We start from the raw sequence: 17,566 nt of genomic DNA on the forward strand, positions 1-17,566 counted from the left end.
TGAGATCTTCGGGGGGGGGGGGGGGGGGCATGGTAGTGACTTTTTGTAAAAAAAAAAAAACAGAGTATAAAAGTTGCGTTTATACAGCATTTGAAATCAAATTTCTACGAAATTACGAAAAAAAAAACTCACTGCAAAGGGCTATAAGGGATCATAACTTATGAAAACTATTCATTTTACTATAATGATATTATGTACGGGCAGAGCGAGACAGCCATTTTCACTTTGCCATTCGTCTGAAATGTATTCATTAAAAGTTTAAAGTGATCGCATTATTCGAGCAATGAAAATTATTCTTATATTGCTAGGAAGCATCTAAAGAAAAGGAAAAAAGGTAAGGTTTACTAAAGGTATGTTTCAGGAGGCACACTGGAGGACGCGAGGCTACCATCTATTCACTAAATTTACTCATAAGTGAATATTAGTGTATGGATATAATGATGTATAAACCTATACACTAATGATATAATTAATTTATCATAATCTTCGCATTTTCAGATATGAAATTGAGAACTTTTAGACAAGAAAAGTACCTTTATTGTTCATTTTGGTCTGAATAATTGAATAAGTATTTATTTCATCTGCATATACGTGCTCCAGGGAACAGGATTATGGGCCAGGGACAAATTTCACATTCCTCTCTCCTCCTCTCTCTCTGTCTGTCTGTATGTCTCTCTCTCTCTCTCTCTCTCTCTCTCTCTCTCTCTCTCTTTCTCTATCTCCTTCCTTGGTGTGGGTTATGCAGCAAAGGGTTTTGGGTATATATTGTAAGTATAAATGTTGAAATAGTATTATATATATGTATGAAGGGATTTGATGTATTTATTTAACCTTATAATATGGAATATTAGAGGGTTTATTTAGTTGGGTTATTGTTTGATATTACTGGTTGTTATGCTAACTGAGACTTATGTTAGTTATTTGGGTGTGTATGTGTGTGTGAGTGTGTGTGTTATTTTGAATTTTCTGATATAAGTTTTGTTTGTAGTGTTATGTTATTATTTTGTAAATTTAAAATTGGGGGCTGAGAAGGGTTGAAGCAGTGTGATTTGAAGAATTTATATATTGTATATGTATTGTGTAATAGATTTGTAGGTTGTTGTTTGTTTTCATTGTGCTTATCATAGACGTAATTATGTAATTGTGATGTAAACTATGTGTACTGTTACGATCATTTTGTTGCAATGTAATGCCAGTGGAAGCCAAATTTCTATGTCTGACATAGACCAATAAAGAAATGAATGAATAAAGAAATGAATGAATATTACAGGGACTTGGGGGGGGGGGGGGGTAAAAACTCGTTTCCCCCCCCCCCAAATAAATGTTATCATTATTATTATCACTTTTGGGGGGGGGGGGGAAGGGACAAATGCCCCGGCCCCTGCTCCCCTCCCCGCTTCCGGCGCCCTTGTATACGTGTTTTTCAAATCAGGGAGGTGGTGTTAGGAGAGGAAACAATAATCTCTCCTTGGTATACCCATGCTCTGTGCTGCCAAGAATCCATGGGAGCTATCGCAAGTATTAAACAATTGCTTGACACTCAGACAGCACTTCTGTTTAAATTTGCATCATTCCTGAAATACAACACTCTTAGCCAGCAGGAATTCGCTGTCCCCTTCGATGTTTTCGACAGCAATTATTGATTACCAATATTGGACATGCGAAAATAACTGTAATGCTACCAAACACGCAAAACACGCATTAGTCAATATACTGAATTCGAAAGATGTAATATTGAAGTACTAAACCTAGTAAACAATATTATGTACATAGGCCTACATGTAGGCCTACTACCAAATAATGATTTTCCAGAGAGAGTTTCGGGTCATGAAGTCAAAGGTCAAGTCAAAATATTGAAATTTGATATTTTTCTCCATTTCTCGCAAATGGTTCATGGTACCTCTACGGAAGTTAGTATATTGTGCGTGTACTGACTGGCAGTGATTATCTAGGGAATGTAAAACAGAATATAAAAAGAAAAAAATACTTCTCATCGCCTATATTATTGTTGGTCAATGTCTGTATCCACTATTTCCGTAAGGTCATGTAGATGAGAACTTTGTACATTCAGTTTTGTTTCCCTAAATCAACCTAGCTAATGATCATCATACATCTACAGTGTCACTGCCATAATACCCAGGTGTCATCATGTCGCGAGCAGAACTGAATTACGCTGCCCGAGTGGATCTCGCTCTTGCTTTCCGCGCTTGTGATTTCTATGATCTTGGGTATGGGATTTACAATCACATCACTCAGAGGGCGCCCGCACGGAACGGCGATGGTGACGTCATGCTCGTTTGTCCTTACGGTCTACATTTCTCAGAGGTGACAGTGATCCTTTATGTTTGTAATGGTGTAAACAAATTATCCGTCACATTCTACTTTTAATAGACAATTTCTGGCTCCTATTACGAGTATCTTGTGAACGATAACGAGAGAAAAAAATCTTAAAAGATTAAAGGAGAACAGACACAAGTTTTTGGTTACTGACAGGAAACACGAAGTGCTGGTGACAGAGAAAGTGTAACATGCAAATTATTTTGTCCTTGTCTGACCAAAGCAATCGGGATGAAAAGAATATGGAAACGGAGAATGACCGTTAGAGCCAAGAGATGTCTTTGATGTTAGGTAAGATAAGATATATCCTATCAGTCTTTGCACCACTAGCCATTTTTATGACAATAATGAATAGTTTATTGTTCACTTAGGATCTGCGTTGTCCTTTTCTTCAAGCCACCTTCAGCAAACCACTGAATAGACTCCCCTTCTACCATCGATATCCATAACCAGATGAGAGGGATAGTAGCCTAATATCTCAACAAAAGTTTTTCTTCCCTCTCTCTTTGTTATAGAATCTCCTGGTCACAACACCATACTTGGTGTCAGTTATTGAAATATTCTTGATTTCTAGGTGACAGCTAGCCGGCTGATCGGCGTCGATTTTGATACAGGCGAAGTATTGGAAGGCGACGGGGAAATTGCTGCCACGGCGTCGGCCATTCACCGAGCCATCCATAAGGCACGTTATCCTGTGGATGGTATCACGAGTGTAATGCACACACATCAACCATACACCACTGCCTTAGGTGAGGCTTTCCGACTTTGAATCTAAATCATCATTCCGTTCATATACTAGTCTGGGCTCCGTCCCCTTTTCCTTGGTGCGACCAAGAGAGGGCGCAAATTTTCTTATTGCGATAATCGAGAGACTGCGCGCCCCATTGGGCCACAGAACGAGTTCTGTGCATTGGGCACGCAGTCTCTCGATTATCGCTATCAGAAAAATTGCGCCCTCTCTTGGTTTATCGCACCAAGGAAAAGGGGACGGAGCCCAGACCACAGAACTATATAGGTAGAATGATCAAGTGGGGTCTGAAACACAGAACTCTTACACATAGAAGAATCACACCCATTCACAACCCGCTGAGCTCGGTGTCGCCACCGCGCGCCCAGGATGTGACGCCTCAGTGCACACGCCGCCATGTTGCTTAGCGGAACCTCAGCAGCTAGCTCCTCGCGAGTACGATACGGTCAACTCACTGATCGGACAGTATGACAGCCGCTCATAGCCCTTTGATATTTACTTGAACTTGTAAACTGTCAAACTGGTACTTCTCAATCCAGCGTTGACCACAGATTCATGTACTCATATTTATTTCACACTCTTCCCTGACAGTTGTCTGTATTGAAACAGGTGTTTTTTCCCCTTTCGGATAGATCTATTTGACTTCGGAGACGTGATCTGCTTTGGTATAAAATAATCTAAGACGCGCGCCTGTCCTTGTCCGTGTCCTGCCATTTTTCTGATACCCCTCTCAACCCTATGTCTTGCATTTTTTCCCCTCCAATGATATTGTAAGAAGATGTGTGTTCGTGCTTTTGATTTTTCTCCCATTAAACAGGTCAAATTAAATTTCCAGTCAGTCCAGTTGTAAAAATCAATGATTTGTGGATATGATCATGTAATACATCTTCCCCATCTGACATATACTCGTTCAACATATTAGAAATTTGGAAGACAACATCACCTTAATTATCTATATTCCTGCTGTTATCATTATCATTAGTAGTGTGTAGTACAATGTAGTTATCACTATTGCACATATTGGTATATAGGAAGCAATAGGCCTATAGGCATATATACACTTTATATCTGTATACATGAAATAAAACAGAAATCGAGTTCATGCTAATCACCGACAATTTATTTCACCACACCAATTTTTGAGCGATTTGCAACAACACTTGAGAAAGAGCGAATCGCTCAAATATTTGTGTGCTGTAAATAAATTGTTGGTGATCAACATGAACTTGGTTCCTGTTTTACTTTCGATATCATGATATTGCTACACCAACAAGTAGACTACCCGGTACTCAATATATAGAATTATCTATGTATGTATGTATATATATATATATATATATATATATATATATATATATAGTGTGAAAACATACTATGGTATAGTACGAAATTTTAATGTGGCAACAATATGTAGGCAAGACAAGTCTCGCAAATACGTGTATGACAAATATTGCATATTGCGAAAGCAATGTTTCATAAACATGCATTCAATTGGCAATGTGGCAACAACATAAAAATAAATCCATGAATAATGGACACTGTCTGGCAAGAATATGAAAGGCATTCTTGGCAATGATAACAAAGGCAATACATTCATATACACATGTAGTGCAAAATTGCACTCTTGCTCTTGTTAGGTTAAGCACCATTTAAAATAAAATCCTGCAATATAGTTTGAAAGAACAGATGTGAATGTGATAAAAACCTAAAATGGCAATAGACCTCAAAACGCTTTATCCCGGCGAGGAAAGCGCATTATTTAGAAACAAGACACCAAACAGGTTAGTCATCGCATTCTTCATCAGCGACCAGGATGCGATGTGATGGTAGATTAAAATCCGTTTCTGAAGCAGACATACACACAAGGGTATATGTCTGCTCCTGGTCGGACGGATTTCAAAACTAAAACTCAAATTTCAAACACCTAACATGCAAAATTAAAATTTGTTCTTCTGCATGTACCCTCATGAGATGTTGTGGAAAGTTGAATAAAGTTGGTGCAGCATCTGCCCGCAGCCTTGTTATCTGGCCGGTGCGATCGAAGAACTTCTCTTCAAAGTGGTCAGAACACAAGGTAGAGTATGGTTTGGGAATCCAGTGGTCTCTTCTCATGTTCACAATCCATCTTTGGCGAAGAGCAACACCCCTTCTTGGAAATCTAGGATTTTTAACACACAGAGAACATATGATACATGTGAAAATTATTACCATATCAGATTTGTATAGACCTCATATTCATAATCATAAAACATGTGTACCTACAATACAACTATGGCAAGCATGATGATGATTGCATGCATGGACATGGTCCATGGAAAGCTCCTGATAAGATTAATAACAAGGCACCGGCAGCTGACAGTTTATATCCAATATCACCCCTAACTTTGTTGTAAGAAGAGACTTACATGTCAGCGCAATAACAGTTAGTGAGTTACGCATCAGTCAGGTCTAGCTAATTCAGACAGAAGTAAAAATAAACAGATAAAGGTTTCCAGAAATTGGGCAGAAACTAGAATCTACAGACTCAGTACTGACGTGACACTGACTGACATTACCTAGTATAAAGTAAGTAGTTTGAGTAATATACTAGAATAGTTAAATTTATTCAGTATTATCAATATCATTGGAACTTCAGTCTACCCTACAACTGTTCGTACTACTACTACTACTACTATTACTCTACTTTAATACAAGAGTACACAGTCAGTCTAGACAATCTAGTACAGCTGTATCTACTAAACGACTGTAGTGTTGTCACTGACACTGACCCACCACTGGTACTGTGACTCTAGCTAGACAAGAATAAATCTACGTGTAAAGTTTACACCTAAGCTCAAATTTACATAAATAGATAGTACTTTTTTTCATGTACAAAGCTGCTTGCCCCAACACACAACGTACAGAGTGTATAGCCCCAGGGCCTAAATTAGGCCTACTTGATCTTTTTTATTTTGCATATTTTGGTAGTTGGTGGTAAACACATATGTCGACGGCAAACACAAAATCCAGTGTCTGGGACTACCTTTGCTACTGCGCTCACAAGAAAGCCAACATACGACCGATCCGCCTAATTGTAACGTTACTTGGGGAATTAATTACTTGTTATTCTCATCATGGCTTGGTGTCAAACTTACCTGTTTTCAAATCCTTTTGTCAAGTGATTTGTGCAGTTTACAGCCGCACAATACGGCATTTTAATGCCTCGTTCAGGGTCAGAAAAACACGGTACAACATGCAGTCACTGTATGTGGATAGCGTCTGCTGGGATTTGCACGCAAAAAAGTTCCGCTAAGCAAAATGGCGGACGTCACGTGACAATGAGTCGAGCGACGGCGACAAAACGGGTGGCGAGTGATTCTTCTATGTGTAAGAGTTCTGTGGTCTGAAAGCATAGCCAGCGCACGCGATCTCCGCCATTTTGGTTAGTCTTTTGTTACGTCACGGCTTGCGTGCGCAGAACAGGGTTTGCAGAGTTACAGCATAGCGCAGACTTTTTTTTTCTTCTTTTTTACCTCCCCGTTGTTCATCGCAAGCCGTGACGTAACAGAAGACTAACAAAATGGCGGCATGTAATGTGCGCGCAACTGGCTATAAAGCTACGCATGGGTTGTGAATGGGCTTGATCAATCTACCTATTTATATCTGTGGCCCAGACTAGGCGCCTTGAAGAGATGCAACAAATGCGTGCTCCCTCCCCGCCCTCCCCCCCCCCCCCCCCCCTCTCTCTCTCTCTCTCTCTCCCTCTCTCTCTCTCTCTCTCTCTCTCTCTCATCCCACAAGGCAGGACGCCTTGAAGAGACATTACACTACAGTGCGCTAACATGCAACACGCATAATATCAACGCAACACTTGCACAGCTCCACCATGGAGTTATCAGACACCTTGGCCCCACGCTATGTGTTGGCTACATGTGCACATCGAATATATCGTGCCAAATGGATGCCAACAAGTTTAGTGCAGATAAACCTTCCCCAGATACCACCTACAAACTAATGTGCCTGTGGTTTGCTGGAAAAACGGCTGACTTGCTCTTGTATGATCTGATTTTGTCACAATAACATCGCCGTATTATTAGGGAATATTATTATAAAGATACCTTATTGTCTGGCGAGCAATTTTTGTTTGTCATCGCATCAATCTTGAGATATTGGCTTGCATTTTGTATGAAGCTCATATAAAATTTGAAATACATGTATAGTTATGTTACCTTGTCTTTGATGTAATCTCTTTAATTTTCAATGACAGGGATTCTTGCCTCCCAGTTTAACGCTGAGTGTTGTGCATCTGTTAACTATAATTTGCAATTAGCTGGTATGGTGTTAGACGCACATACCGATGACGTGTAGATAGTACAGCAGTGAACGAGTGTATTAGGCCCATAAAGCCATAGAGATATAACAAATTCTAACCCTATAAAGCGTTAACAAATGGGTCCAACTTCGTGCCTGCTGTATTTTATCCGATATGGTTGAGACAGATCTTCCCTATGAAATGTTTTTCTCTTTAATTCAATCAAAACATAATGAACAGCCTGCCTTGACGACCCCGAACCTATCAAGTTTGCTCTACATCAGACAGCGATGTTATTTTACAACAGAGTAGCTTATGACTGGGACTACACAGGAATAGCCTTGGAGGAAGATGAAGGTGAACGGCTGGCCAAGGTTGTATCTTATTTTTTCTCACAGTCTATCAAAATGTACAGTATACATGTTTTGCCTCAATTTTTGACACCAAACAACTTTACTTCCTTTAGAGTTTGCATTCCTAGAAGTTGCTCCGGTCGAAATGATACATAATCAATGATCTACGATATGCGTAAATAGAATATTTTTATGGGAAAATTAATTTTAAAAAAAGTACAAACAAGAACACCCATGACTTTTGGACGTTTAATCGAGACATTCTTTCCTTCGAAGGGAGGGAGCACTGACCACTGACCGAACCAATCAAAGCATCACCCTTAAAACCATGTTTATTTTCCCTTTTGGGTATTGCCTGCGTCTTAAATTGGACAGAGCTGTCGCGTCCTTTGATCTTTCCCACTTCTGACTGTTTCCTTTATAACTTTTACAGTGGTCGTCAAGCCTATAGGCCTTGTAATGTGTGTATATGTGTATAAACAACATCGTGAAATTGTTTAAGTTGAAAAATTTTCCTGTATTGTTCCACTGTTCTGTGCGTTTTATTAGGATGTGGAAACAAATGAAATGAAATGAAACATGTTTTCGAATACTTAATTTCTGAATGTGTTGCGCACTATTACAGTCGCCGTGATTTTACGTACACAAATTACCTGGCAAAAGAATAATGAATGTTTTCGGAGATCATTATGTCTTTTTGCAATTTAAATGGATAATAAAGTTTTGATTGAGATGGGGGATTCAGATTTACTTACTTTTTGAATATCATTTGAATTACAGTTATAGAAACCACTTATATTTAAGAGAAAGCAATTCTAAGATATTTTTACAGTTTACTTGATGAAAATAGGTTTTGAAAGGCTGAGGCTTCCAGAAACAGAGAGGTCCCAATAAAAGGTGGGACCCACCTTTTATGAAGATAATTTTTTATCTTTGTTTTTGTATATCTCAACTATTTCAAAACCAATTTTCGTCAAATAAACGTAATATATCTAGAATTGTACTGTATTTCATAATTAGTTTCTAATCATCTCTCAAAAAGTTGAAATCTGAATTCGCCTTACACATCTCAACAAAAACTATATAACCATCCCTTTGAATAAAACAATATTCTAATGCGTGGAATCTATTATTCTAATGACAATTTAGATACTGGGCGATAAAGCAGTCTTACTCATGGGCAACCATGGGGTGTTGGTCGTTGGGAAGCGAGCTTGCGATGCCTTTTCTGACCTACATGGGCTGGAATGTGCAGCTAAGAATCAGGTTTGGAAAACATGCGTTTGACTTGTTCTTCAGTATTGTGGTGTAAATTTAAGTTATTCGACTTGATCTGAGTTGCTATTGTTCATCGTATGTGTGTGTGTGTGTGTGTGTGTGTGTGTGTGTGTGTGTGTGTGTGTGTGTGTGTGTCTGGTGTGTAGGTTATGTTAGGGAGTGCTGTGATATAACAGAAAGTACTCTGTGAATGTAGAGAATCAATACCTCTCAGCTCTGTTGCCTCAAAGGAAACCAAAACCCAAAGAGAAATGTGGATTGAGTGAAAGCAGCAACATTAATAGAACACATCAATGAAAGTTTGAGGAAAATCGGACCATCGATGCAAAAGTTATGAGTTTTTAAAGTTTTGGTGTTGGAACCACTGGATAAGGAGACTACTTGAGTTTATGACCTCATGCGTGGACAACGATATAAAGAAAAAAAATGCTTTCACTTTTATAGCGTAATGAAAGAGCACTTCACTAACCGCTTTCAGAAAGCAGGGGGAATAATTACCACCCTTAACATACTACATGTATGTCAGTATCAAGTTGATGTAATGTGTAATTTTCATGAAAATGAATCTTTGTGGAATTCGAAAGGTTCACCGGAGTCGCAATCTCAGAACTTACCCGATCGGGGTCAGGCTAACTCGGACTCGAGGACAACTCGGCCTCGCTTTGACGGCGGGGCCGAGTTGTCCCTCTGGATTGCACAGTGTTATACGATGTACTAATGGGAGCGCCTCGCGTTCTGGCTGGTCGCAGTTAGCATGGTTAGGGGCCGAGTTGATACAAGGCGCACATCAAAGAACCGCTTGGCTCGCATATTATTGATCAAAGATAGTAGTCCAGTCAATCTAGCGATTTTTAGGGGGTAACCCACCACTAATTGCAACAGTAGGAATTTCACTGCAGTGCAAGTCGTTGAGGTTCCTGAACACCATACTAAAAGTCCCAAAAAATCCAGCGGGGCAAAACAGTAAAATTTGCATAATATGCAAATTAGCACCTGAAATGAGAGGAAATTGACAGATCTCAGCTTCCCGTTATCCAATTTTAAAGATTTAAATGTATAAACTTATATTTTGTAGGTCAATGAACACGATAGATGCCTTTTCGAATTGGTCGGACAAAAATAATTTACATAAAATGCAAATTAGCGGTAGCTGTAAGAGTACATTCATAAAAACAGTACTCACGTTGGCATAATGCACGTTTTGCATATGGGGACGCGGGGTTGAGGGGGTAACTTTGGGCGCCTCCCAAGGGGCCGCTTTAAATGTGCACCACTTTTTACTATATAAGTATTGTAAAGCAATGTCTCCTGTATTGATTACATTGCATTTCTTGAAAACAAAAATACCCTTGCTATAAGGCACGATCGAATTTTGACAGTATGTACGTTTGGAACAGATATATTCGCGTTATATGATATTTTATGTTTTCTATATTGCCAAGAGGATAAAGGGCATTTCGGGGGCACACGCCACGTCAATAAGCACCCTCTTTATCGTGTAGATCTTGTAAAGCAAATCTTCTGCTATCATTTTCATGACTTTTCATTTATATAAGAGTGTATTTGCTGTATTGCTGGACCTACTTTTAAAACCATTCACGCTAGAACAACTGCATTTGCGTTGCTAATATCCGTATTTTGTCATAAAGGACGTGAGCGTGATAGGTGTAAATTTAGACACCTCCCCAGGGATTACCTTTGCATGTCCACCTTTTTGACAATGCAGTTATTGTAGAGCAATGTTTCCTCTATTAATTAGTTGCATTCTTTTGGAAACAAAAGTGCCTTTGCTATACGGCACGATGGAATTTCGAAAACATGTACGTTTGGAACATATGTATATTCGCGTTATATGATATTATATGTTTTCTATATTGCCGTGAGGGTGGAGTATTTTTGGCACATCCCACATGCAGGGTTGCCGTTTGATGCGCACCGTCTTCAGTGTATAGATCTTGTAAAGTTAAGTTTCTTCTATAATTTTTATAACTTGTCATCGATGAAAATTGTATTTGCTGTATTGCCGGGACTACTTTTACAACCATTCACGCTAGAACAACGGTATTTGCGTTGCTAATATCTGTGTTTGGTAATAAGGGGGCGTGAGCGTAGATGTGAATTTGGACACTTCCCAAGGGATTATTTTTGAATGTTCACCCTTTTGACAATACAGTTATTGTAGAGCAATGTATCCTCTATTAATTACTTGCATTTCTTGGAAACAAAAGTGCCTTTGCTATCCAGCACGATGGAATTTTGAAAACATGTACGTTTGGAACATATATATATTCGCGTTGTATGATATTATATGTTTTCTACGTTGCCGTGAGGGTTGAATATTTTTGGCACATCCCACAGGGTTGCCATTTAATGTGCATCCTCTTCACTGTATAGATCTTGTAAAGTTAAGCCTCTTCTATCATTTCCATGACTTTTCATTGATAAATAGTGTATTTGCTGTATTGCCGGAACTACTTTTAAAACCATCCACGCTAGAACAACGGTGTTTGCGTTGCTAATATCTGTGTTTGTCTTAAGGGGGCGTGAGCGTAGGTGTAATTTTGGACCATTCCCAAGGGATTGTCCTTTGATGTTCACCCTTTTGACAATATGGATATTGTTAAGGGATGTCTCCTCTATTAACTACAATGTATTTTTGAAAACGAAAGTGCCCTTGCTGCATGATATGGCGTGATCGAAGTTTGAAACATGTACGTTTGGAACATATAGTATATTCGCGTTAATGATATTCAATGTTTTCTACATTGCCATGAGGGTGGGGTACTTTGGGGCACATCCCACAGGATTGGCATTTAATGTGCATCCTCTCACTGAATAGATATTGTGAAGCAATGCTTCTTCTATCTTCCACGACATTCATTGATATAAAAGTGTGTAGCTGTATTGCCGGAACTACTTCTAAGACCATGCACCAAAGAACGTCAGTATTTGCGTTCATAGTATCCGTGTGTTGTAATTACGGGGCTTGAGCGGAGGTGTAATTTTGGACACTTCCCAAGGGATTACTTTTAAATGTTCACCCTTTTGACAATAAAGTTAATGTAGAGCAATTTTTTCTTCTTTTAATTATATTGCATTTCTTGAAAACAATAGGGCACTTGCTGTACAACCGTTGGAAAATTGGAACATATTCGTGCTAAATGATAGTGCATGTTTCCTATATTGCCCTGGGGGTTGGATGATTTGAACACATCCCACTCGGTGGCCTTTGAGTGTGCACCCCTTTGACTATATGAATGTTGTAAAGCAGTGTCTCTACCATTTAAAAATCATGAAAAGTAAAGTGTTTTTATTTACAACCCGGCAAAACGACTTTCTACGTGCATGTACAACTGAATTTGCTTTGGCATATAATGCATGTTTTGTTAACCTGTTTTGGGACCACGAAGGTCAGGGTAGGGGTAATTTGGGCACTTCCGAAGGGCTTGCGTTTGAATGTCCAACTTTTTGACAATATAGATATTGTAAAGCAACGTCTCCTGTATTACCTGAATTGCATTTTACGAAAATAAAAGAGTATGTGCTAGACAGGCGGAAGAACTTTTCAGAGGCATGTACCCATGGAAAATTTTTTCGCTGTTGTTTATACTGCATGTTTTTCATTGCCTTTAGGATTTCACCCTTTCATCTTATAGATATTGTAGAACAATAATTCTTCTATAACTTCCACTGAAATTTAATGGAAATGAAACGAAAAGGACGTTATAGAGGGTTGTTGTTTTTTCGCTTCAAACAGCTATATTCACGTGTGTATACTGTGTTTTGTACTGGGCCGTGAGGGTATAGGGATAAATTCGGGTACCTCCCTCCGAGTAGCTTTGACTCATGTGCACCACTTTTTAAAGATATACTTTCATGGAAATAAAAGAGTCTTTGCTAGACGGCCAAACGACTTAAAAAAAAATCTTGTACGCTTAGAACAACGGAAATCGCGTTGGTTGATGCATGTTTTGCAAATGGCCGTGGGGATATGATCGATAGGGGTAACTTTTGTCACTACCCACAGAGTTTCCTTTGACTGTGCTATCTTCAATATCTCAAAACCTTCAAGGGTGCAAGAGCTAAATCATCCAGATTCGAATAAGCAACTCTCCAAATAGAGTTCATTAATTACAAAATTGGACGTTATAGATGTTGACAGTTGTTTAAATTCGTACTTTGATTCTACGTAATTAATGGATAAGCTATCATTATCTGTCTGATAACAAACTATTATTCGCTTAAAATTATTCATGCTAGGTTTCTAATGCTGAAAAGTTTGTTTTTGGTGAAGAGAAACTGAAATATCACATTTGAACACTCTTGATATGCTCATATCGGGCACATGATGCATTTGAATATTCCGTTGGCTCGGTACCCTTTGCATATTATGCAAATGAGGCCCAGATTATGTACATGGAAATGTTTGCATCGCACTAACTGACATTGCAAACATAGGTTTCAACACTTTCGGTGTTCCAATCTGAAACCTAGAAGCATAGTTTTCATGGAAACACTGTATTTTTATCATTATTGGAGCTAATTTGCATATTATGCAAATGAGGCCCAGAATATGTACATGGAAATGTTTGCATCGCACTAACTTACATTGCTAGGTTTCAACACTTTGGGTGTTCCAATCTGAAACCAAGAAGCATAGTTTTCATTGAAACACTGTATTTTTATCATTATTGGAGCTTATTTGCATATTATGCAAATGAGGCCCAGAATATGTACATGGAAATGTTTGCATCGCACTAACTGACATTGAAAACATAAGTTTCAACACTTTGGGTGTTTCATCTGAAACCTAGAAGCATAGTTTTCATGGAAGCACTGTATTTTTATCATTATGGGAGCTAATTTACATATTATGCAAATTTAGCCACTTTCTCCCATTGGATTTCTTGGGACTTTTAGTATGGTGTTTAGGAGCCCATAACAAGTTGCACTGCAGTGGAATCGTACTGTTGCAATTAGTGGTGGGTGAAACCCTATTTTGACTGGACTATAGTAGTTAAGCGTCTTTGTTATTGATATAGAATATGGCGATCACGGAAAAAAAAAAGAAAAAGAAAAAACAACCACTACAATAAACATTGTCAATGAACTGCGTGTAAATCGGTGTGCAATATGGCCGGGTTGTCCCCGAGTCCGCGAATTAGCCTAGATCCTCTATGGAATAAAAGTCGGTTTACCGACTTTTATTATTCTACACTTTTGACCTTAAAATACTCCAAAACAATTCATCATCCAGGAAAATCGTGTCAGCTGGGTAAGTTTCTTGGTAGACTCTTTCGATGTATTGCAAGCAAATATGAAATGGTGCAAGACCGGTTCTCAAACCCTTACCAGTACTATGTTTTCACTTTAAAAGGCATCATGAAATCAACCCCTTATCATATGTAACGAAGTACAGTTTACCAACGTAAGACCTTTCTTAGCTCCTGTTTTGTATTGAAACTGAGATAATGGTTCTGCGTGCTCTTCATGTAGTGAGAAATCACCCAGACCAATGTTTATCATCGGTGTACTTTCTGCTACTTTTTTTTTTCCCCAACAGATCTTGGTCCAGTCCACTGGTTTGAAAATGCGAATGGCACCAGAGAAGGTTGTCAAGGAGGTTGCCACACCTGATCCTAGATATGGCGACCATCAGAAAATGTTTTACGATTCTCTCAAGAGGATGTTGAAAGATTCCAAACCATGCTTTATGGACTAATTTCTCTTTTTTGTCTTTATTCTCATAATAGTTGAGCAAAGTGCATGAGTACTACACAAAGAGAACATATGGTGACGATGCACCAAATGGTGCTGCAACTTGGGCAAGGAAGAAAGGGAATGATTTTATACACGTACTTTCTAAATCATCGAGTCTATAATTATACGTATTTAAATGCTATTTTGTAATATTTTATTCAGCAAATTGTGACACAAAAGATTATTTGCATACCAGCACGTCAAACATACTGTATATCAAGGCTTAACACTAACATCTCTTATTGGTGGCCTAATCAGTATTTCGTCCTACTAAAGTTAAAAACTTCCAATTTTTGGTGCCCCCCCCCCAAAAAAAAAAGAAAATCATTTAGTAAAGCATTAGAATATCAGAATAAACCATGATAATAATGTAAAAAAAATGGTAATTAGTAAATTGCATCATAAACCACGTACTGCAAGAAGTAAGAAGAAACACATTGAAATAAATCATACATCATGATATTTATGTGATAATTAGGTGTGAAGAGAGCCTAAATACAGCAATGTAATGTGAATAAGTTCAAAGCTGACCAAACGATTTATACAATTATCCAATGTATATTCAATATTGAATTGAGGCATATGATTTCCGTGACACCACATACACATGAAATAATTATATCAAACATATGGGTATAATTATCTTCTATATTTGGATAGATAGAATTTGGCCATGAAAATTTACATTGAGAAAAAAAAAGAGTTGGCCAAAAGTTGGTCGTAGAATACAATAGCGGCGATCTGGCAATCCTGGTCGCGGCGGCGAGATGAAATACCTGCATTTATCAAGCAGTGAGCCGTGAGTTATTCTCCCCTCATCCATGTCATCTGGATGACAAAACCATTTAAAAAATGTACACATAAAGTTTTGGTTGTCCGATCGGGCCACCAAAAGATATCATTTCTTTAGAAGTACACATCACCTGTAGTATAGAGCCTGACGTCTTATATCTGGTGGTCTTGGACCACCGGGCAGCAGCAGTGTCTAGACTTATGCATTATACAACCTTTTATTTTGTATAATGATCGACCCTGACCGAAACGTCGTAGTTAAGATACAGTGCCACCGTATATAACATTAGATAAGACTCCACATGTACATGTACTACTAATTACTGTTGTCTGAATGTACAGACATGAACGTTAAGCACCATTATTAGTGAGCCTTTATGTGATCACTGTAATGTTTGTGCCTTAAGCCCTATGATTGACAATGATCATTTCGCTGTCAATTGAAAACAAATTTATGCAATATGACTTTGCTAATTGTTTGATATATGTCCGATTGTAGCCCCACGTGTATGTTGTGTAAAGAATAACAGAAATGATGACCCTACACGAACATCAAAGCACTTGTACACTTTTGTCTACATTGCGTGAGTTGTACATTACCGTACACTGATTTGATGGGAGGCGTCCCACAACCCAACCGCTTACAATATGCCCATGTTAGCAGGTAATTTTACTCAACCATTAATTCCTACCACAAATACACCTTATCCGAAAGTAGACATAATTCAGAGGTTTGGTTTGTAATTTTGTTAAATTCCAATGTCTGGTTTATTGTCAACATCCCGATATAATACCTATTGTTATCAGATATAATTTAGATGTAAAATCATTGTAAAAACGCAGGATTACTGTACGGCTGAAGAAAGATGCATAATTATGTACATATCTTGAATTCATTTTTGTATGATACATAGCACATTTCTTATGAAAATCGGAAATGAAGCCCCTAAATGTGACTGAACTGTAGATGATCTCCAAGGAAGAATGGCCCACACTTCCAGTGAAAGTCTATGTACAAGAAGCTGATATATACATTGTATATTGTATGTACAACGACCCATCGCAGTGAATGAAAATAAAGGCAGTAACACAAAGTTTCAGGATTGATGAACGTAAACATAAATAATTTAAAACGCGTTATACCTTTTTTTTTTGTTAAATGTACATGGCGGCAAACAAGTTTGGGCTACCGTTGGGTGTTGTAAAAAACAGTTTGCCTTCTCACTGTTGATACGTGTTGTCACTTTATCTATATATGTTTGTGTCGTTTGTGTTAGTCGTATTTCACACAAGAAAATTTTTTATTATCTTGACGTATGACGTACGTCTATACGTTTTAACACACCCATGTCACTTTTTTTAAAGGGAACCCAAACCCAAAGAGCAATGTGGCTTGAGTGAAAGCAGCAACATTAGTAGAACACGTCAGTGATAATATGAGGAAAATCGGTCAATCAATGAAAAAGTTATGAATTTCTAGAGTTTTGGTGTTGGAACCGCTGGATGAGCAGACTACTAGAGGTTATGACGTATGTGTGGAAAACAATATAAAGAAAATATAAAGGGAATTCCACAAAGATTCATTTTCATGAAAATTACACATTCCATCAACTTGATACAGACATGTTAGGGTAGCAATTATTCCTTCTACTTTCTGAAAGCGGTTAGTCAGGTGCTCTTTCATTACACCACAATTTTAGAAATTCATAACTTTTGCGTCGATTGTCCGATTTTCCTCAAACTTTCACTGATGTGTTCTACTAATGTTGCTACTTTCACTCAATCCACTTTGCTCTTTGGGTTCGGGTTCCCTTTAACTCTAAAAAGACTGGATGCCTTAACGATCCCCGTTGAAATATGCTGCGACATTACTTGTAACGCCTAACGATTTCGCGCTGTTGTTTCATGACTTTTTTTTTTTTTTTTTTTTTACAGTTTTGGGCAAGTTTTGATGCCAGATTGCATGCCCGCATGTCCGATTTCAGAGTTTCGATATTTTGCATTCGT

General features: G+C 38.3%; 1 protein-coding gene across 1 annotated transcript; it reads left to right on the forward strand.

Annotated features, from left to right (window-relative positions):
- Positions 1 to 2,148: 2,148 nt before the first annotated feature.
- LOC139717146 (putative aldolase class 2 protein CC_1201) lies at positions 2,149 to 14,729 on the forward strand. The gene is made up of 5 exons (XM_071628647.1): positions 2,149 to 2,325; positions 2,912 to 3,086; positions 7,617 to 7,750; positions 8,879 to 8,995; positions 14,571 to 14,729. Exons 1-5 carry the CDS (start codon positions 2,149 to 2,151, stop codon positions 14,727 to 14,729), a joined length of 762 nt encoding a protein of 253 aa, XP_071484748.1.
- The last annotated feature ends 2,837 nt before the right edge of the window (positions 14,730 to 17,566 follow it).

Source organism: Diadema antillarum, unplaced genomic scaffold (assembly GCF_040938485.1).
Source record: "Diadema antillarum isolate AM-2024a unplaced genomic scaffold, OU_Dant_1.0 scf00000072, whole genome shotgun sequence".
Lineage (NCBI taxonomy): Eukaryota > Metazoa > Echinodermata > Echinoidea > Diadematoida > Diadematidae > Diadema > Diadema antillarum.